This window comes from Carya illinoinensis, chromosome 10, assembly GCF_018687715.1.
Source record: "Carya illinoinensis cultivar Pawnee chromosome 10, C.illinoinensisPawnee_v1, whole genome shotgun sequence".
Classification (NCBI taxonomy): Eukaryota; Viridiplantae; Streptophyta; class Magnoliopsida; order Fagales; family Juglandaceae; genus Carya; species Carya illinoinensis.
The window spans coordinates 9,927,042-9,948,445 of NC_056761.1; the positions used below are offsets into that span (position 1 = coordinate 9,927,042).

A 21,404-nucleotide genomic window follows, 5' to 3' on the forward strand; every position below is an offset into this window, starting at 1 on the left:
GCTCGAGTACAGATCAAAGCTAGTTGAGTTGACTTTATAGCAAGAAATTTCAGGTCCAATTCACTTGAGTCCCGTTGCCATAATATTTTATCAGATGCAAGAAATCAAGAAGGTACTGTGCGGATTGTATACATATCAAAGTGCAACCTTGTGCTTCAGCAACAAGAAACAGATGAAACTGAGAGAGGGTAACGGAAAGAAAAAAGTTACTCAACCTCCAGTTTTTCAAATGCACTCAACACTCCTTACGTGGCGAACCCGGTCCGGAGCCACATCACGGTTTTTTCACCCAATTTCAAATCAGTCAAGGAACCCAGCCTCAGACCATCTCCGAACACTTCATTCTCCTCAGACCATCTCCGCAGACCATCTCCAAACGATGCTCTCCCTTAGTCCTCCTCCCTCTCACGACGTTGTTCAGTTCTCCCTCTGTTTGTCCGATCCCTTGCTCAACTCCTCCCTCTCAGTCGACGGCTTCTTCTTCTTCTATTTCACCAGTTCTTTCTCACCCTAACCCTAGAAAATTTCTTCTCCAGCTAGAACCACAAATGCAAGCCGAGAAAATTTCTTCACCACTAACGCACGCCAAGAAAATTTCTTGTCCAGATAGAAAATTTCTTCTTCTTCTCCCTCTCCCTCTCTCACCCCTTCTCTTCTCTCTCACCCAACAAACATCGGTTCGCAGATCCATATCAGGAATAAACATAAAATTAGAGTAATGCTAAAAATGGAGTGATGAAACCAAAATATTCAAATAAAAACCCTTTCCTTTAATTTCTTACCCTTGTAAGACGACAAACGGTGGCTCTCTCCAACTACAATGCCAACGGAAGACTTGAACCCGTGCAGGAATGGAAGCTAGAGAAGCCGTACGGAAATGGACATAGTAGAGGTGATCTTTTCTTACACAGTGCCGAACTCATGACCCATGTTGCTGGCGTCTTGGAGCTACTCGGTTCCAGCGTGAAGGAGCCGCATGGGGCGGCCAGAGGGTGATGCCGGCGAAAGAACAACAGCAGGGCGAGTTTGGAGAGAACGCCGGGAGGATGTTGGGGGGGGGGGAGAGGAAATTGAATCAGAACCCATGACCAAAACGCTGCCGTTTTGAATTTAAAAACAAAAAAACAAAAGCCACGTAGGCTGGAGTGTGGGGGTTGCATGAACAGTGGGTGGTTGTGTAGATGAACTCTAACGGAAACTACTGGCATAGCTGAACGACGTGCTTTCTCCAGGACCAAGACCCTCCCCGTTTATTTAATTATATAAAAGCCAAGTTAAAAACTTACTGACTTGGCATTCTTCACGCACAGTGGCATGGCATTGAAATCAAAGCTCTTGTAAGATCATATATTCTAAAAAAATTAATACACTAATTATACGTACAATAATTGTTCCAAGTTATCGAGTATAATAGATCAATAATATAAAGCTAATGTCTAAAAAATTGCTATTTCCATCTAAAGCTTGGCAAACCAGATTTATCAACGACAAAAAATCTATATAGTTGCCGAGGTAATTGTAAAGTAGGAAAAAAAATAAAGTAATACATATTCACTACAAGAAAATTATTTATTTACGATTAGTTATATCTAGTGAAATGACTATTTATAATTAAAATGAGTCACAAATAATCTTTTAGTTATAAAAGATTAGTCACAAATATCCGTTTTTCTTATAGTAATTGCTTCAAGGTTAGCTAAACCATGTGCCATGCCATTATCTTCTCATAATTTATGAAAAGGAGGATTTAACCAACGAACTAATCTAGACTTATGTGTTCTAATCTTCAATAAAGACATTCTCAAAAGATTTAATATAGAAACATCACTATGCCTGAATATACTCCTTGATGCAACAATTCTAGTTAAAACAAACCAATTAATTATTTTAATTATTTCCCTCTTTTGTCTAAAGTCAACTTGTGTGTTAAATTGAAAAAAAAAAAAAAAAAATTTCTTGTGCTTTTTTACTTTGTCTAACACAAAAATACAAAAAGGAAAAAAAAAATACTTTTAAAATATGTAAAAATTCTATGTCCAATCATTTTTACATATTTTTTGTATACTTCATTAATATAATTGATTATGTATTAAAAAAATTAATATAACTAATTATATTAATAAAATATATAAAAATAATTATACGTGATATTATTCTAAAACACGTCATTTTCTTTTCTTGTCTCGTGGCCTGTCTAGCTTCCCCACAGCCAATTAATATGACAGGTGACTTAAAGCATACTGATAAGTACAAGGACTGAAACATCCTAGAGTTTATATTTACAGATTATTTTACTTGCATAATGATACGCGTTGACGTGTTAATTATTAAAAATAGTAAAAATTTTAAAATTTAAAATTTAAATTAAAAACAAATACTGATAAAATAGATTTATCTCTTCTTGTTTTTAACCATCCTTAAAAGTCTTAAAAAAATAAAGAAAAATATAATTATAAGTATAATTATACACTAATTTGTGCATCAATGTAATATGATTAGTCAAAAAGTAAATTTTATTAAAAATAGTATTAATTTAAATTTTAAATATGAATAAATCAGTATTGATATACAGATTAGTGCGCGATTATATTTATACGTAGTAAAACTCAAAAAATAATTATAATGTTTGCACGAAGTTAAGTACAAGATCAGTTCTTATGGTCTCAATTCCTTTATATCCCTTTTGAAGGGAATGAAGATTTTCTACTAAGTAGTTGGAGTATTCTTTTCTTCTTCTTTAATTAGACAAAAATTAATATTCTTTTTAAACTTTTTTGCACATTTAATTTTGTTTATATAATTTTACTTACGGCTGATACAAATAATCATAACAACAATAATTATTTTTCTTTTGTCTGTACAAATGTGACCGTGATTCAAGTTCTCACACATGTTGAGGTGAGTCCATTACATATATTTATATGTATGAAACTTTCTGCTTATCATCTTGCATATACCATATATTAATATGTGATTTATTTTTTTTATTTTTTATTTAAAAAATATGTTTTAAATAAAAGATAAAAATAATAAATCACATATTGACGTGAGAATAATGAGTAACAATAAGATTGATAAATTTCGTGAACGAAATGGTCGATAATATCCCAAAACCTGATCACCATTAAGACTGGAAATTAAATCTTAATTAGGAAGCCACTCGATCAAGATGATTGAATTATGAGTAATGCTACAGTTACCGAAAACACTCACCGAAAAAGTTACCGAATCAATGCATTTTTTTAAAATTTTTTTATATTTTTAAATATATGTTTTTTTTTTTTTAAATTCACACTATCACTTAAAAAAAATTTACTTAATCACTAAAAAAAAAATTCGTGTTAAATTATATATATATATATATATATATATGATGATGACTAGTCATGGTTCAAGCGGTATCTAAACACGCAACTCAATCAATATATATTATTAATGTTGTGCAAGATGAAAAGAGACTAACAACCACCAGAAAGATAGAGCAACCTATCATGGAGCTCCAAATGGATGACCCTCACCCATGAACACCTAGCAAACAACTTTCAGATCCCACATTATTTAATACTGAATTGAAATATCGTAAAGACTAGATATTCGCTTGTTTTAGTGCGTAATATATTGAAATAATACGCAGTCTTGTGGTTCACGGGTCTGTCTGTTATTATATATGATGATCACTCTGCCTATATAAACAAGTGCATGCAATCTTAAAGAATTAGCTCCAAAAGTTAAAACTGAATCAACCTTTTTGACAATAGAAACTCTCCTCTCTCGAGTCTTAAGATCAGAGAGAGAGAGAGAGAGAGAGAGAGAGAGAGAGAGAGAGAGATCAGACATGGCTTTGAATTGGCTTCTTCATTCTGCATGTCATATTTTAGGGTCACCAAAGGACACAGAGATGCCCTCATGTAACCCTACTGTTGGGCACCCTAATGAAGGAAGCGTGCAAGGAGATCATGTAAACAGTTTAAAGGTCGTCCCTAATGGAGGCCAGGGTGGGAAGGAAATACACCCTGCAGCTCCAGTGTTCCAAATGCCTCTGCACTACCCTCGATACAACAAGGCAGAATACGAGATGATGGAGGAGTGGAAAGTGGACCTTCTTCTCCAGCAATATGGGCTCAACTTTAAGGGCAATCTTGATGAAAAGAGGGCATTTGCCATGGGTGCATTCTTATGGCCTGATCAGTATTAGTTAACCAAGTTTATTTATTCCATGCAGGTTTCTGTTTCATGAAAAATATGAAGGGGACAATATTAATCTTGCTGCTGGTCATCACTGATGCCAATCTCTTATAATCTATTGTACTGGTTTTGTACTATTTTATAACATATGATTGAGGATCATGTATAATATTGTATGATTTGTAATTATAACATATGTTTTGTGTCATATGTGTGCTTCCATAAATGATATCTTGCACTTGTATTGTACTATATATATATAATCTTGTGGTTGTAATTAGTTGTAAGAAAGTTGTGGTTGGTCCAAGGCTCACCCGTTTCTCACATGATATTGCCTCAATCCCAAACTTTCCTTTTCGTTTTCTTTTTGAGGTGCTGAGTTCATGACAGCTTTTCTTTGAGTGACTACTGTCCTAGTAGAGAGAGGGGGGATTGAACCCCAAAGGCCACATGAGCTATAGGCCCCATGGTCTCTAAGGATCAGGACAGGGTGGTGCCGTTCGGCAAGGGCTATTGGCATGAGAACTCTGACGACTCATTCTAGTACTGATTATGATGACCAACTGACTCGATCTAATGACTAAAAGTTATCCCAAGATCAAAATAGCACTAATTAACTTGCGGCTAACAGATCAATTATCTCAATCTCATGCATGGTTTTTCTAGGAATGTTACTTCAAACTCTTGCACTTTAAAATGGATCGTCAAAATTCTTAGTAACCAATCAGATTGATTTACGTGTTATTATTTTGACAATCACAAACATCCCTCACAGGAAAGAAGGATAAATTAATATAATCAAACCGTAAGGTCATTGACAATTTGACATGAAGCTTGATATCACGATAACAAGCAATAGTTGATGAAAATGACATCTAACTAGGCAATTGTTCAGTGAAAGTATTTTTTACAATTATTTTACAACTCATATATATTTTAAATAAAGGGAATATTATTTATAAAGAAAAACATTAATCTTACAACTCTATTTTACAAAAGACCCCTCTATATTTACGATAAAGTTATAAATAATTACAAAAATAGTTATATTTTTATCATATTATTCTAGCTGTGATCAATTGATTATTGCAGGAGAGATTATTTTATTAAATATACAAAAGAATTTCAACTCCATTGCGTAAAACAGGGGATCATGGCCGACTGAAAAAGAGGCGTGATTCACGTAAACGTACATGTTCAATCTTGCGGAGAAAGGTTAGTCCTGAAATTGTGGATGAAAGGATGCATGCATGGCCTTATACAATTTGATTGGGCCACATGTAACGGTTCTGGCAATTTGCATATATATATTGGATTGTGTTAGCCTGTCAGGCATAAAACCAACACATAGAATTAAAAATTCTTCTTATAAAGTATATAAGTAGGTAATATGAATATCTGATAAGTAGGGAGCAGCATATGATGAAAATGCAAGTTTAAATAATATATTGCAAAGTATGGTACAGGAACTCGATCGATCTCATGAAATTCTTGAAAACTTAAGAACTTGATCGATAAGGAAATTTTGATTTACAGATTTGTATGACAACTTGATCATCATCGATTCGAAGCTTGAAAGTAGAACCTCCTAAGTTTGCTCAAACTTTTGGCGCTCTTCATGTGTATGTATTGGAGGGCCTTGAACACAATCTAAGATTTGATCTTCATCTGCTTTTTCACCCTGAGTTTGAGTTGCAAACTGGGAAAGGGAACCAAAGGCTATTATTGCCACCAAGAACACGGTTGTAGAGGCAAAGAGAGGCCAGGATAGCGAGAAGCCGAGGGGCTGCATACAACACCAAGGAGATGACTGCTGAAACAACGACTGCTATGCTGACATGATATCTGTACTGCATAAGCTTCTCTGGGATATCCATAGCCGCTTGAATTATAAATTATATACAACACTACAGGAGAGAGAGAGAGAGAGAGAGAGAGAGAGAGAGAGAGAGAGAGAGAGGTTTTTTTTTTTTAAATGGGTATTTGGGTTAGAAAATTGTAGGAAATCTCCATTATATTGCTTGATTGCTAGGTTTCCTAAGTATTGTACCTTACCAAGTGGTCATTTTTCCGATTGAGATGAAGATTAAGTCTGAAGTACAATACAAATATCGAAACGTCCAAGATTATGTTTTCAGCGTAATACAACAACATATGTTTGGCAATAGAATAAAAACCACATTTTCCATTTCATTTTGTTGTAACTAGTTTTATTCTACGGTGTCTAACTTTTTTTAGAAAGGAATATGCGAAATTTATATTAAAATTATATTTAACGTTATTCTTTTTCCTAAGACGGCCAGGGAGACGTGTTTCTAAGATGTTCTTTTTCCTCGTAACAGTCATAAGCTTAATACGTGCACGAAAGACTTCTATTGAAAGCAGTTTTTAGCTTTCACGAGAACACGTGTCAGTGCCCCTTTTTATTAAAGAGAATTATTACATATATAAAAAAAATTACATATAAATAAACTCACTGCTAACGTAATTTTACATGATACGTTAGATCTATTTTATATTAAAAATAATTTTACAATCTAATGTACTATATTAAATTACATCAATTTATAAATTTATTTTTATATAATCTCTCTAAATTAAAATATTTATCTTTATTAAAATAAAACATAAAAGATTTTTTTTTTTTTTTTCTTTTTCTTTACAATCCTCCAAAACAATATTGCAACTCATTGGAGTGAGGAAAGCCCAAAACAATTGGGCAGTGAATATAACGTGGGCTTCCTTCGTCCATCCACACGTTGAACACACAAATTCCAATGGCTTGTCCATCAATAGTACACTACTTATGATTGAATCCATTATAATTATAAAAGAATTAATCTACGGAGAAGCCACTGTTTCGGTGCATCCATTGCACACATGATGTGGCCTAGTAAATTGACCAATTTGCCCCTACAGCTGTGCGTTCCCACTCAGATTTCATTTCACCCATTTTCTATACGAAACAAAGCTCCATCTGCACTCTCCCCCCACCCCCTCTTCTCGCCTATCCTCTTCCCCACCCCCACCGCGGCACCTAGCCCTCAATCCACCGAATCTCTTAACAGCTTCATCTTCTGATTTCCCACCTTGTCTGTGTTCTCCTCTCTGCCCAGAATCTCTTCACAGCTTCATCTTTCTTCTTCTTGGTTGGGCACCTTCGATTTCGTCTGCAGGTAAATTTCCAGATCTTCTTTCTTATTTTTAGGATTTCTGGTTGGGTACGACCATGTGGAAGGGAGGCTTGGGGTTTTGTGATTCTGTGAGGTGGGTTTTGAAGATATTGGGGCTTAGGGTTGTCTGTTGTGTTGTGTGTTGATGCTTAAGTCTGTTTTGGGTATTGTTGTAGTTCTTAAATAAATAAATAAAACTGCAAAAAATTAATTGAGAAGGATATGATTGTATTTTATTGGTTGTAAATCCGTTTACTAGTTGATTGTATTTTGTTGGTTGTAAATATCTATCAATTTCTTAACAAAGAACGATGGGTTCTATCTCAGAGAATATTTTGAAATGTAAACGTTAGACATTTTGCAAGAATGAGAAAGAATGTACCTACGTTCATATGCCATTTTGATGATCCTGTTTTGGTTTCAGCTTTCAAAGTAACTACCCTTTGGGAACCAAACTATTTCCTACATCTCAATTTTTAATGAATAACTTTGGTTTGAATGTAGACCACTTAGTTGATTGTAGACTGCTCTTCTCGCTAATTTAGTCCTAAATCTGCACTGAAGCTCTTCTGGCATATTGATGCACTTACTATACCTTACATAATTGGCTCATAGCACGTTTAACTTATGTAATTCCAATGGCTTGGCTTGGATAGTGTTTAATTAATGTACTTCCAATGGCTTGGATACTTCTTTTCAGGATACTAGAATTAAAAACTTAAATAAAAAAAGAATTTTAAATTCCAAAATTCCACTTCTTTACATAGATCTTCTTAAATATATCAAGATGGTTGGTTCATGGGTATTTTCTTTATACTTTTGTGCTGATTTTTCCTCTTGTACTTAAATATATCAAGATGGTTTATATGTCCTTAATATGATGTTGGTTTTTCTCTCTGAATAGGGATCTTGGTATAGAGCTTGATGGGAAATAGGGAAGAAAACACATCTGCCAACCTACCAATATGAAAGGCAAAGAAACTCAAGACGAAGCTGGATTGGAAATTATTTTGGTGTGATTTGTGCTGTAATTATTTTGTATTCGAAAAACAATAATGTATGTCAGTCAGTGTTAAGATATGGATATTAGGTCATTTGTAATGTTCATCCAATTAATGTGTTTTTGAAATGTTGTAATGTTGTAATATTTGTAAGACATTTTGGAATGTAACTTTGAATGTTACTTACAAAAACATGTTTATAATGTAATTGTTTACATTGCATTCTGTTGATTGATTGTAATGATAACAATATCTGTCCAAAATTATATTGTAATTTGTCCAAAATCATAGAGTAATCTATACAAAATTAGAACCAAACTCTGCCCAAAAATACACCAACCACCAAAAATAAACTAACAACCAAAATATTTCTAGAATTACAATAACCAATCTGTCCACAGCATTACACTTAACAATATTTGTTCACAACTACAACCAAGATTTGTCCACAATTACAGCCAAGCATTACAACCGAGCATACCAGAATTATACTTTAAAATAGTTGTCCACATTACCACCAAGATCTGATTGGATAAACACAGCAACCATGTTATTTGCTTATGCTCCACATCAAACTGAATGCAAAAGGACTTCAGAGTTTTGATAGCAGTACTGCCTGCTGCTCATCAGACACCTTAACTCCAATAAAAGCTCCCAACGACAAAGCTAGCCTTGCAACTAACTGATGCTTACACTGGAAGAGAGGCAAACAAAAAGAATTCATTATAAGAAGTTTAGTAGAAAATAAAGAAGAGAAAGGAAATGTGTGATAAGCCAGGCTTCAGCTTATCTAATGAAAAAATTTATTTAAAAGTTTAAATTTTTTTAAGACACTCAGCAAACAGATCATGTAGAAATCTTAACTCAAATTAATTGTATTTAAAAATATTGTTTTAGCCAACAGAACTTTCAAGTAAAATTAAATGCCATAGCAGAAAAGAACATACAAACCTCAGTTGTAATAACTTGCCAGAAGACTCAAAACTTAGTAATAACCATAGAGAACAGATACTAAAAAAACCATCAGCTCTTCCATAAGGTCAAAGCTGAATGTAAGCACAGATTAACTGGTACTACAGTATGGGATACAGACCATGTGCACCCACCTGGGCATGCACAACCCAAGCCCAAGCCCCAAAAAAGATCTACCTCCTCGTGCACAACAATCTTGCCATTAAAGGCTGCTTGTAAAGACAGGTTTTCTTCAAGCTTCACATAAGGATGGGATTGCATCAATTTCTAGTATCCTTAATGAAGTTTGTGATCTAAATAAATCACACCATAAGCAACATCATACTCTTCTTATTCTGAAAATCTAGCATTCTCACATCAGAATAAATCCAAATAGTGGCAAACATGCATTAAAAAAAAAAAAAAAATTATATTAGTTCCTATCTCACATACTAAAGCAGATAACATTTCTGAAAATGGATTCAACCACCAAATGCCACAAAACCCAGGCAAAATATATTACAAGTATAAAACCACAAATGTAACACTTTATCAAGGATTGGGGTAAGTTTTTGAGATAAGCTAACATTATGTACTATTGCGATGGAATTCCCATCTGGCATGGCATGCCTTTTTCCCTTGGGTACCAAATGAACAAACTACAATGAACCATTGCTGAAAGAGCACCTATGCAACAGCTGAAAGAACCAAAATGACAACATGATTTCAAATTTTTAATTTGGGTGTTCTTTTCCATGCAGCCAGAACAATTCTATCTAGAATACAAAACACCGCACGCAAACCGCAAGAGCAATACTTCTCCTTGCAACTTCAAGTGAGTACACTACTCTCACACCTTGGGCATCTCTTTTAATTACTCACTAAATTAACGCACAAAATGTTACATAAAAAAGAGAAAATTTCCTCTCACTCTCACACATGCAGACACACTTACCAAAAGAAATTCTCGTTTATGTTGAAACCTTAAAAGAAAAAAACCTAAAAAAGAAAAAAGAGGAAAAAAGAAGAAGAAGAAACGTAACCCGGTTAAGAAACAAGAATTAGGACAGCATTGCCTTGGTACCTCCAAAAATAATAATATAGGAAAATAGAAGAAACCGACAATTGCTATTATTTTTCAAAAAATGTAGATTGATACTTTTCTTTTCTAGGATCTTCTCCGCACCCAAACACGTTCAAACCGGCAGATTCTCTCAAAACAAGTACAGCATTTTCAAAATGGAACCCAAAAAAAAGAGAGCAAAAACAAGGTAAAAAATGGAATAATACGTCGGGGTGGAAGCCAAAAAAAAAAAAAAAAAAACACAGAACTTGCCCAAGAACCTTAGAAATTTCGGAAGCAAAAATCACCCACATCATAACAAGCGTCATTTTCGAAAAGAGTTTATGAACGGATGAAAACAAGAAAAAAAATGAAAAAGCTCGCACTGGTGGACCTGGTGACAGAATCTGGTGGACCGTGGTGATCGTAGACAACGGCCTTGGATGGAGGTAACATGGTGGCCGAGAAAGCTCGCACTCTTATTAGGGCTTGGGCCCGCCGAACAATATGGGGCCATGATTCTTCACTCACAACTTTCAGAGCCATTGATCGCAACATGCTGGCAGCGACGCTGGGCACAACAGGAGGGGTGACGGCGAAACAGGGTGCTGGCAGAGGAGGGGCGACGGCTACGTGGGTACTGGGTTGACACGAGAAGTGTAAATTCGAGGGGCGACAGAGGAGGAACGAGCAGCGTTGCCTGGTTGCGCTGGTGGAATGTGACGCGGGCGAGGGAGGAGGGGTTTCGAGCGAGGCGGGTGGGGGAAATTTAAATCGGGAAAGTAAATTTCCTGCGCAACGTGTGCGTATGGTTAACAAAAAAAAAAAAAAAAAAAGAGCAGCCACGTAGTGGAGTTTTGATTGGCATCAGCCACTGTAGCGGTGTGCAATTTTGCACACCGTACGTGGCAAATGTTTTTTTTTTTTATTATGCGAAACGCACCGTTCGTTACATCAACGCAATCTGAAATACCCATTTCGAATTGAAACCCCCCCCGCGTTGAAATCGAGCCCGCGTAGAATACAGTCCCCGCCCGCGTCGAACGTCATCTCCCCACTCCCACCGGCGACGCCGTCTGCCGTCCAACCATTTTCGCCGGTTGAAAGCATCTGGCGACGTCGTCTGTTTGCAGCCGTGACGCCATTTTCACCGTCGCTCAGCTCAGCACCCGCGACAGCGCCACCCAACCTGAAGCTCACCAGCGCCGAAGAACGAAAATAAAACTGTTTACCCGGCCAGCTGCGAAACAACGAGAGGTAACTCCCGGATGTATTTTTAAGCTCTGTCCGTATTATATATTACTGGGTTGCGTTTGAAAATGTTCAGAATGCATTTTAGGGTTGTATCTGGCACTTAAAATGAAAGAAAGAAAGGAAAAAAAATGTGGTTTGTTGCAGAAGGTGAATTTATTGTAGTTCAGCATTAATATTTGAGTGAAGAAGGCTAAAAAATATATTTTATCGGTTTTGAAGTTCCCTGCATTAACTGTTGTTCTGCTTGTATGGTTTTATTGTTGATGATCCATCTGTTTTCTAGTTCACACAGAAATGCGTGATCATTTTAGTTATTTTATCAGCCTTTTCATGAAGTATGAAAAGGGGTAGTTAGTGTTTTATGACTTATGTTTGAAAAGTTTTTTTTCAAGGACTAAGTATTCCCATTTAGTGGTGAATTTTTATTTTGAAGAGAAAAAGATTGTACTTCCAGTTGTCTCATTTTAGTAGGAACGTAAGAAAAATAAGGCAATTTCAGATTTATCGATCGAGCCGGATCACGAGCCGCATGAAATAAAATAGTTTTGATAGGGACCAAGCATTATAGTGGTGTGCAAAACTCCTACGTGGCATTCGTTTTTATTTAATTATTTTTTATAATACATTGAAACGCACCAATTTTACATAATAAAAGTTGGACATTTGAAACTTTTATTTAATTTTTATTAATGGTTATCAATTATGATTTGTTAAATGTTTGTTTTTCTTCATAGATTTTTGTGATGGGGGAAGAAGATGAAATGACACCCAGGCCATCGACTTCAACTTCGCAGTCGTTAATGACGCCTCAAAATACATGTTCAAATGACTACCAAGTGAGTGTGCAACTTGATGCCTTTTATTGTCTTTAAAAAAGTGTGTTTGACGTGCTCATTATTCTAATTATTTGCATTATTTCAGCAAAATCCTGAATTTAGAGTGTCCCACCCTCCGCCTCCGAGTAATCCGGATAACTTTACTCAAGAATTTTCTCCCTCTACAGAATTTCAAGAAAATGTTGGAAGTACATTTTCTGATGCGGCTGATGGTAGTACACATAATTTTGCTTTGCTTTGACTTTAATGATGCTAATATTGATGTGATGCTAATCCATCGCTATGTTTCCATGTTTAGAAATGTTATTTGATTTAGATGAAGATTTAGAGGGTAACACTGTTAGCCCAGATGGTGATGCCCGGGTTGAAGCACCAAGATCCGGTATGGAATTTCCTAGTGAGAATGAGCTGACGGCGTACTATAAACAATATGCCAAGCAAGAGGGATTTGGTGTAAGGACACAGAGGACTAAAAAAGATGATGATGGGAGGCCCGTTTATGTTACTATTGGATGTGCCCGTGGGGGAAAATACCAACCTAAGAACATTAATCCCTCGAAGCCACGTGCAACAACTAAGACGGATTGTAAAGCCAAGGTCAATGCGACATTGAACAAGAATGAAAAATGGGTTATCACCACAGTTGAACATGTGCACAACCACATTACTATCAGCCCAAAGAAATCAAGACTGTTGCGATCTCACAAACGTCTAGATGAATACAGTCAACGGATTCTCGACCTCAATGATAGAGCAGGTATTCGGTTGAATAAGAATTATTTCTCTCTTGTCGTTGATGCTGGGGGTTTTGAGAATTTAGATTTTCAAGAGAGAGATTGTCGTAATTTCATTGATAAGGCGAGACATTTAAGATTGGGTAAAGGAGGTGGAGATGCCCTTTATGCATACTTCCAGAGAATGAGAATGCAGAATGATGGGTTTGTTTCTGCCATGGATGTGGATGATGACGGAAGGTTACGGAATGTATTTTGGGCTGATGCACGGAGTCGATCGGCGTATGAGTATTTTGGGGACGTTGTGACCTTTGATACGACGTACCTAACAAACCGGTACGGAATGCCTTTCGCTCCATTTGTTGGGGTTAACCATCATGGGCAATCGATACTACTAGGGGCAGGGTTGTTGTCAAGCGAGGACACGCATTCATTTGTTTGGTTGTTCCGCACGTGGTTGGATTGCATGAATGGTCGAGCGCCGAAAGCCATTATAACCGACCAAGACCGGGCAATGAAGAATGCCATTGAGATTGTATTTCCGGGAACCCGCCATAGGTATTGTCTTTGGCATATAATGCGCAAACTTCCAGAGAAGTTAGGATCTCACTCTCATTTCTCTACAGGGTTGAAGACCTCTATTCAGGCTGCATTGTATGATTCACAGACATGCTCGAAATTTGAGAAGAGGTGGTGCCACCTTCTAGATATGTATGATCTCAGAGATAATAATTGGTTGAAGTCCTTATTTGAGGAAAGGACGTTTTGGGTTCCGGTTTATTTGAAGGATGTTTTTTGGGCGGGCATGAGCACGACACAACGGTCAGAAAGCATGAATGCTTTTTTTGACGGATATGTCCATTCCGGTACAACATTGAAGGAATTCGTGGACCAGTTTGATAATGCTTTAAGGAAGAAGGTGGAGCTAGAGACAACGGCTGACTTCAATTCCAGTAACCAAACGATCCCCTGCGTCTCCCCTTTTAACTTCGAGAAGCAGTTTCAGAGCTTATACACAAATGCAAAGTTTAAAGAGTTCCAAAAAGAGCTGATGGGCCTAATGTGTTGTAATTGCACATTGGTGTGCAAACAGGGGTGCATTTCAACCTTTGATATCTTGGATGAAATCTCTATTAATGACTGCAACAAAATAGTCCACTACACACTTTATTTTAACGAAAAGGAGTGTGAGTTGAAGTGCACGTGTGCATTGTTTGAGATGAGGGGAATTTTATGTAGGCATGCACTTAAAGTTTTTCAGCTGTCCCGAATTAATGTGGTGCCAGATAGATATGTCTTGGATCGGTGGAGGAAGGATGAGAAGAGGACATACACATTGATCAAAAGTAGTTATGATGACTTGCGGTCCAGTGGAGATGCACGAAGGTATGAGATGGTGGTTAAAAGATGCATGAAACTAGCAACTAAGATTTCACGAAGTGATGAGCGTGTCAATGCATTCCTACGTGTTGTCGATGACTTTGATTCAAGATGTGATGATGCAACGGTTGGGTCGAGATCAGAATCAACGCATGTTGGTTCAAACGTACATGCGGATAAGGGTAAGAAGATATTAAGCCCTCACGTGGTTCGAGGGAAAGGGAGACCCCCAAGTAAGAGAAAGGTTCCGGCTGTGGAGAAGGTGGCAAGAAAGAGAAAGGTAGTACACTTTCACATTTCTGCATTTACTGTTTTTATGGTCATCTTTCTCTAATTTTCTGGCTTTATTTGTTTCTTAACTTAGGCTTGCAGAAAGATATTGGAAGATGCAATGCCATTGGGTGATTCCCCGGGCCCTCAACAACCTCCATTTGATGATGGGCAAGGTGTTGGGACACAACAGAGCAATGTCACACAATCTATGCCACCGGAGATTTCGAGAGGTCTTAAGATATTGGTTAATTGTGTCTTTGAATATATTTTTATCAACTAAAGATTGATAACATAATGTAACAGTTGTTTACATTATAGTTGTTTTATTTCAGATGTGCCGCCATAGTTGCTGTTTTTGTGTCTATTGGATAATGGTCGTTGCTGTTTTTGTGTCTATTGGATCATGGTCGTTGCTGTTTTTGTGTCTATTGTTTTTGTGTCATGGTGTAGAAAAGATTGTCGATGTGAAGTCATTTGTTGAGTGATTGGTTGAGTGATTGGGTAATACACTCATCGGTATTTGTTTGGTCGTTTTTTATTTTCCCACTTTGTGAAAATGCCAAACATGATGGGTTTTTTGTGGAGTGCAACGACATATTTTTTGATCCTCCGGAAGAGGTGTGGTGATCTCCTTTGAATATGCCGAGATAGTCGAGAAGCAGCTGGTTTTTGGTAGCATAATGAATAAGGTTGGTTTTATGTGACTTGATGATGGGCAACATAAAAATGTTTGGTTTCTTTCCATTCACATTCCATAATTTATTGTCTTTCATGTAAGAGTGAAATAGGGTAAGCACCAAGTACCGGTATCGAGGCTAGTTAGGATTTTGATTAATGATGTTTAATTGAGTTTTATTGATTCTGTCCACAGGTAGCAATGAATGCATTTGAAGGTATGAGATTTTGCACTTGTGGATTGTCTGCATCGGTGAAGTCAGATTTTTGTGGCATGTTACGAGTGCTTTCCTTGGTCGGACAAACATCCCTATTTTTCCCTATTATTATTGCTATTTTTAGGTCCTAGCCTAACCATTTTATTTTCCTACCATGGCTTTTGTTTGTGTTTCTAATTAGTTACAGGGTTGGGAAGTTCCAATAATGGGAACTGTATGGATGAACATCATGGTACCAGAAACACGTCGGTTTAGAAGAAAATGTATTTGTCTCAGGAAAGGTATTCGAGAGCTCGGTATTTGTTTCCATAATTGGCTGAAATGTTTCTGGTAATTGTAGCCCAAAATTTATTCACCACTAGTGTGGAGTATAACTATCCGTAGTCATATTACCTTTGATACGAATACAGTTGAAGGATGTCTATTGACCTGCTACAATGATAAATTTGACAAAATATTATGGTTTCAGTTTAGCTACTTTCAGTCAGGTTCAAATGTAATAATTTTCAAGGGGAATTTGGTGCTCTTGTTAGATTTATTTCAATATATATCTGCAGTTAAAGTTAGGTTGTCATGGATTAGGTGAATTCGTGCAACGGCTGAATTTCCATTTTGTGTCTTTAGACTAAGCACGCTGTATTAAAGGAGTTTCCTATTAGAGAAACCTTAATGCATCCTATTGGAATGGAAGGAAAAAAAAAATTAAAATCCCCACATTTATATCAACTCTCTGTCTCTTTAGGTGACATACACTTAAAACTTTATTACCTACTTAATAGGAAGGGTAATTGGTCAATTGGATAGTGACAGGGGTGCATGAATTTATTTTTTTAAGATTGGCAAGTTACAACTGTGCAGAATATTCAATGTTATTTTCTGCATTTATTTTGTTCCCAAGCCTAACGGATTGTGATTTGCATTAAACAGGAAAAAATAGGTACAACAATTCGGTTTGTGGCATGCACTCAAAACATATCACTTCCAGCGACCTACAGACAACGGCTGCTTATGCAGGCAATTGTACTAGCCGACATTGTATTCATTCTCTATTAAGAATTTTATAATTAACTAGTGTTACGTAAATTCCTTTTGTACGGTTGTTGTCATGGAAAGAGAAGAAATTCCAGTAGCTGGAATTAAGTGGAAACTGCAACAGCCATTTAATGGGCAGTGATTGTGAATATTCGGTTTCTATATGAATGGAGAAGTCGTTGTATGCAAGTTAAGATATTGGGTTTCTTCAGCTACTCGGTTTCTTAGGATAAGGGTAGTAGAAACCTTAATGCTTTTTCAAGTGACTATTTTGAGCATCATGAAAGAGAAACATTTTGGGTATGCCAACGTCAGGACCATGATTCCCTTTATGTATGAAACCTGTTTTTCGACATCTCCTCCAATTAATGTTTCTCCAATTCAGTTTTATACAAGGATTGATACCAACCTAAATGCATGAATGAATGCTAGAAAAGTACATAAATTGTCACACTTGGAACTTCATTGAAGCACATGATAAATTTTCACAACCTAGAAATCCCCTTTTTGTACATCATAACCAAAACATAGGGAGTACGATTACATTAGAACCAATTCAAAATGATGTACTCCATACAACGTGTCTTTGAATACATACAAGGCATTATCCAAACCAAGCAAATAGTATTACAATTGTGAGAGCCCAATACAAACACAATAATTTCCTTCGTTTTTTTTCAAGTGTTCTCTCTCTCTCTCTTACTTTGTCTTCCCTTAAACGAACTTCGCACTCTCGAAGCAGCACGTCATCCCACATCTTCCAAACTTTATTTTCTCTGTTACGAATATTCTGATCTAGCAAATAAAATATATCTGTCCAGACGAAGAATTCACACCTCACATCTCCCTGCACACTTGACGAACTCCCAATTAACGTAAAAATCCACAACCCCCAAGCATAATTCGATAATGAGAATATGACAAAATACATAATTGCTTTACCATATCATACTTTGGGCAGGCATAAAATCTCCTTCCAGGATTAGACTTAGTGTGGGATGTCTTAACTGATGTTTTCAAGCCACACCAACAAGTTGGTGATTCCACCCAATCATCATTAGATAAACATGATGATTGGGATGATGCCATGCGTGATTCTGAATAATGTAGCAGCACGTCAACGATATATATGTGTCATTTACAGCATTGAATACATAGCGATAGAGCCTACTGATCGGAATGTAAATAATAGAACCACAAATTTAAATACATAGTAAAATCCTTATCACGTGTGCATAAAAATGGTAGACAACTGCATGTGAGAAAAATGTATTTCTTTCCAAATATTGTCCAGAATTTTTCCCCCTATGATTTTCAATAGCATTATTTCTTTCCAACTAATAGGTATTCATTTTCAACGAAAATGTTTGAAGATTGACAAACTTGCCTCTTTCCTTATACAGTAAGGGAATACATTGTAATCCCTAATCACGCCTCAATGATTATAATCATAGAAATATAATCATGCACAAGTTATGAACTGATCACCATACCCCTAGCCATACCATTAACAAATTTCAACTCCTTCCAACAGTGAGTCAACTCTGGAAAATTCTATCATAGAAATTTATTCTCATTTCAACTGAATTACCTTGGACTAATTACAGGTCAATTTACATGCATGACTTTCATAGACTCGGTTACACAACATATTTTTTATGCAATCAAAACTCTTACTTTGAATTTTCACTACTCAGCCTACATGACACCATAACTTAAGTGAGATTGAAATTAACGAGTATGACTACGTGATGGAAGCTTACATCAAATGTTTATCTAATTGAACCAGCACACACTTTAAAGCTGAAAACTCCATAACATGCAAAATCCACATAACACAAAAAATCTCACGAAGATTGAATGGGAGTCAATACCTTCGTCCGTGGCTGCAGATCTCCCACCAGAAATTACACTTTTCAATCACCACAATTTTAGGGCGAAACAGACATGGCAACGCGAGGGTGTGGGTGGGTTTACGAATGGGCGTCTCGGGGAGGGAGGGAAGAGGGAGGCGGAGATGGGTCTCGGGGAGGGGGGGAAGAGGGTCCCGGGAGATGGGTCTCGGGGTGGGGGGAGATGGGTCGCGGGGGGAAGAGGGAGGGGGAGATGGGTCTCGGGGTGGGGGGAGATGGGTCGCGGTGGAAGGGGTCGGGGTGGGGGGAAATCGTCGTCGGGAAGGGGAGGAGACGGAGATCTCGGGGGGAAGAGGGAGGTGGAAGGGTCTCGGGGTGGGGAGTTTTGATTGGCAAGTCGTCGTCAGGAAGGGGAGGAGACGGAGACAGTTTTTCAAAATTTGAAATGAAGTGAAATTTACTCGATCGACCAGCAGGGATACAAAAGTAAAATCACCCTATGCCACGTGGGGTGTGCTTCGGCTTCAACAAAACAGGGGCTGACGAGAAGCATTTTCGTTTTCGTAATTATAGAACCAATTTCAATAGAATAAAAAAGGCCTCCCTCGTCCAGATCCCTAAACCATCCATAATTTTTATTTTTGTTTTAATACTGCTGTTTATAATCTTGAGTTGGGTAAGTCTTGTACATTTTTTATAAAAAAAAAAAAGAAAGTAAAGTTTATCATTTAAAATTTAATTTTTTTATATAGATTTTATATTTATTTATTTTTTTAAAAAAATACACCATACTTACATATTCTATAATTTTAAATTTCATTTCTCTCTCTCTCTCTCTCTCTCTCTCTCTCTTTTCCTTCCTTGTTTTGTTTTGTTCATAATATGAAAAGTTGACAAATCACCTCAAATAAATTAACCGTGATCAGTGGCTCATAAGATTAGCAAAATTCCTAACTCTTTATATATATATATATATATATATATATATATATATATATATAAGGAGTTGTACCATACACAGTTACTTTTACATATTAGTTATACACTTCAATAATGTGAATTTGATTAGCCAAAATGGTTATTTTATATTAAAAAAATGACGTAGTCAATCACATTAATAGAGTGCACAAAGAGTATGTAAAATTAAGTAAATTTATATAGAGCTTTTGATATATATATAAAACTAATCCTTCTGCAACTCTTTTAATGATCAATGGCAGCTTCATTCTATAAATTTGTACTAAATCTCTTTGAGAAGAATCTAAACTTATTATATGAATTAATCATATCACTTTGTTTTTGTTTATTTATTTTGATACAGAATCATATGATCACTTTCAAATCCTGCTGTAATCAGAAACTCAGCCAAGAAAACAAAAATTTAATTAACATAGAAACCCCATTTCATCTTATAAATATTATTAATCAAGAAACCTTTTGACTGTTTTGGTTTAAGCTACTAGGGTTTCGTCGTGGTCTTTCACTATTTTAAAGGGGAAGTGGGTGTTGTTGGTGATAACTTCCTTTTGTGATGCACCTAGCTATATATCCACCCAAAATACTCGCACGAACACGTACAACTCAAAATTGGTCAAATGGATGTGTCCATAATCATAGCTGGAGCTTTAAATAATTTTCTAAGATCCAATTAATCATGATGCTTTTAAGCAAAGATTATGATCATGATCACGAATAGGTCCGTTAATTACATATATAATTAGAGTATTGAGATATAATAAAAATGCTACATATAGTAATAAAGTATGTAAGTGACTTGCAATGGTTTTGAAAAAAGAGTAGAGTCTACTATTAAAAAATTAATTTTTTTTCATATGAATTTTATATTTATTCACTTTTTTCAAAATAATTACACGGTACTTGTACACTTATGACTATAAATATCATTTCTTATATTATAATATATAAATCTTTGAAGCCACTTTAATTTGGATGATCCCAATTCTATCCACAGTCATGAATACCTCGTTTCCTTAATTTTGATTCAATATCTTTATGAGCGATTAATTACATCAAGTTGACAAAAAAAAAATCAAGGTTTAATTTTATGGACGGATTTAAGGTTAAGCAATTGAATTACTTCTTTCTAAACAATTATATATAGCTTTCCATCATTTTAATTATGGGAAAAGCTATTTTGCCGCCTGAGGTTGACTGCCCGGGTTGACCGTTGGGCAAAAATATTTTTTTTTTTTTTACTTAGTGATTAAGAAATTGATTTTAAATGTATTTGTGTATTTTTTTTACTTAATGATTAAGAAAGTGATTAAAAAAATGTGAAATGAAAAAAAAAAAAAAAAAAACTTTACACTGGGCGATAAGCCCAGCGGTAAGGGTGAGGCGGCAAAGTAGCCTCAGTACCGTTTAATTATTAGTTCGATTGTGATAAGACATATAGCAGTCTCTTTTTCCCCTGTCATTTGCAAAATTAATGACTACTTCAGCCGTTGATCAGTTGATAAATACATTTTTCTTTAACACAAAACTCATTTTTGAGTTGATAATCAAAATGAATATTAATATATATATATATATACATATATATACATATACATATGACCCATTTCGTACGTCTATATCTTTCTCATTCAAGGCTTTGAATTTTTTATTTTTTCAGTACAATTTTTTACTATATAAGAAATGATATTAGAGTGCGCAAGTGCTAATAAATCATTTTAAAAAAGTAAGTAAATACATAATTTACATGAAAAAAGAACTAATTTTTTAATAATAGATCTTACTATTTTTCAAAATAATT

General features: G+C 35.8%; 2 protein-coding genes and 4 long non-coding RNA genes across 7 annotated transcripts; 4 read left to right on the top strand and 2 right to left on the bottom strand.

The window, feature by feature from the left end:
• Nucleotides 1–3,703: 3,703 nt before the first annotated feature.
• LOC122278319 lies at nt 3,704–4,509 on the top strand. The gene has a single exon (XM_043088508.1). The coding sequence runs from the start codon at nt 3,836–3,838 to the stop codon at nt 4,193–4,195; it is 360 nt and encodes a 119-aa protein (XP_042944442.1). The 5' UTR covers nt 3,704–3,835; the 3' UTR covers nt 4,196–4,509.
• Nucleotides 4,510–6,929: 2,420 nt separating this feature from the next.
• On the top strand, nt 6,930–8,584 carry LOC122279518. Its single transcript, XR_006229616.1, has 2 exons — nt 6,930–7,361; nt 8,263–8,584. It is a non-coding gene; the product is annotated as an uncharacterized LOC122279518 (long non-coding RNA).
• A 124-nt stretch (nt 8,585–8,708) lies between these two features.
• Nucleotides 8,709–11,223, bottom strand: LOC122279519. Its single transcript, XR_006229617.1, has 2 exons — nt 10,768–11,223; nt 8,709–9,053 (listed from the first exon to the last, which is right to left on the bottom strand). It is a non-coding gene; the product is annotated as an uncharacterized LOC122279519 (long non-coding RNA).
• Nucleotides 11,224–11,226: 3 nt separating this feature from the next.
• On the top strand, nt 11,227–15,567 carry LOC122279517 (protein FAR1-RELATED SEQUENCE 5-like). The gene is made up of 5 exons (XM_043090204.1): nt 11,227–11,630; nt 12,362–12,463; nt 12,549–12,675; nt 12,762–14,857; nt 14,942–15,567. The coding sequence occupies exons 2-5, from the start codon at nt 12,371–12,373 to the stop codon at nt 15,128–15,130; spliced, it is 2,505 nt and encodes an 834-aa protein (XP_042946138.1). The 5' UTR covers nt 11,227–11,630; nt 12,362–12,370; the 3' UTR covers nt 15,131–15,567.
• Nucleotides 15,568–15,588: 21 nt separating this feature from the next.
• Nucleotides 15,589–16,964, top strand: LOC122279521. Its single transcript, XR_006229618.1, has 3 exons — nt 15,589–15,820; nt 15,931–16,024; nt 16,671–16,964. It is a non-coding gene; the product is annotated as an uncharacterized LOC122279521 (long non-coding RNA).
• Nucleotides 16,965–17,220: 256 nt separating this feature from the next.
• On the bottom strand, nt 17,221–18,826 carry LOC122279522. 2 transcript variants are annotated; one of them, XR_006229620.1, is made up of 3 exons: nt 18,650–18,826; nt 17,718–17,872; nt 17,221–17,622 (listed from the first exon to the last, which is right to left on the bottom strand). It is a non-coding gene; the product is annotated as an uncharacterized LOC122279522 (long non-coding RNA). The 2 variants fall into 2 exon arrangements; XR_006229619.1 differs by having other exon boundaries at nt 17,718–18,826.
• Nucleotides 18,827–21,404: the final 2,578 nt, after the last annotated feature.

Coding starts and splice junctions, on each gene's coding strand:
- LOC122278319 (XM_043088508.1), top strand. CDS start 3,836: ATGGCTTTGAATTGGCTTCTTCATTCTGCATGTCATATTTTAGGGTCA.
- LOC122279517 (XM_043090204.1), top strand. CDS start 12,371: ATGGGGGAAGAAGATGAAATGACACCCAGGCCATCGACTTCAACTTCG. Junction 12,464..12,548: donor CATGTTCAAATGACTACCAA/GTGAGTGTGCAA, acceptor GCATTATTTCAG/CAAAATCCTGAATTTAGAGT. Junction 14,858..14,941: donor AGGTGGCAAGAAAGAGAAAG/GTAGTACACTTT, acceptor TTCTTAACTTAG/GCTTGCAGAAAGATATTGGA.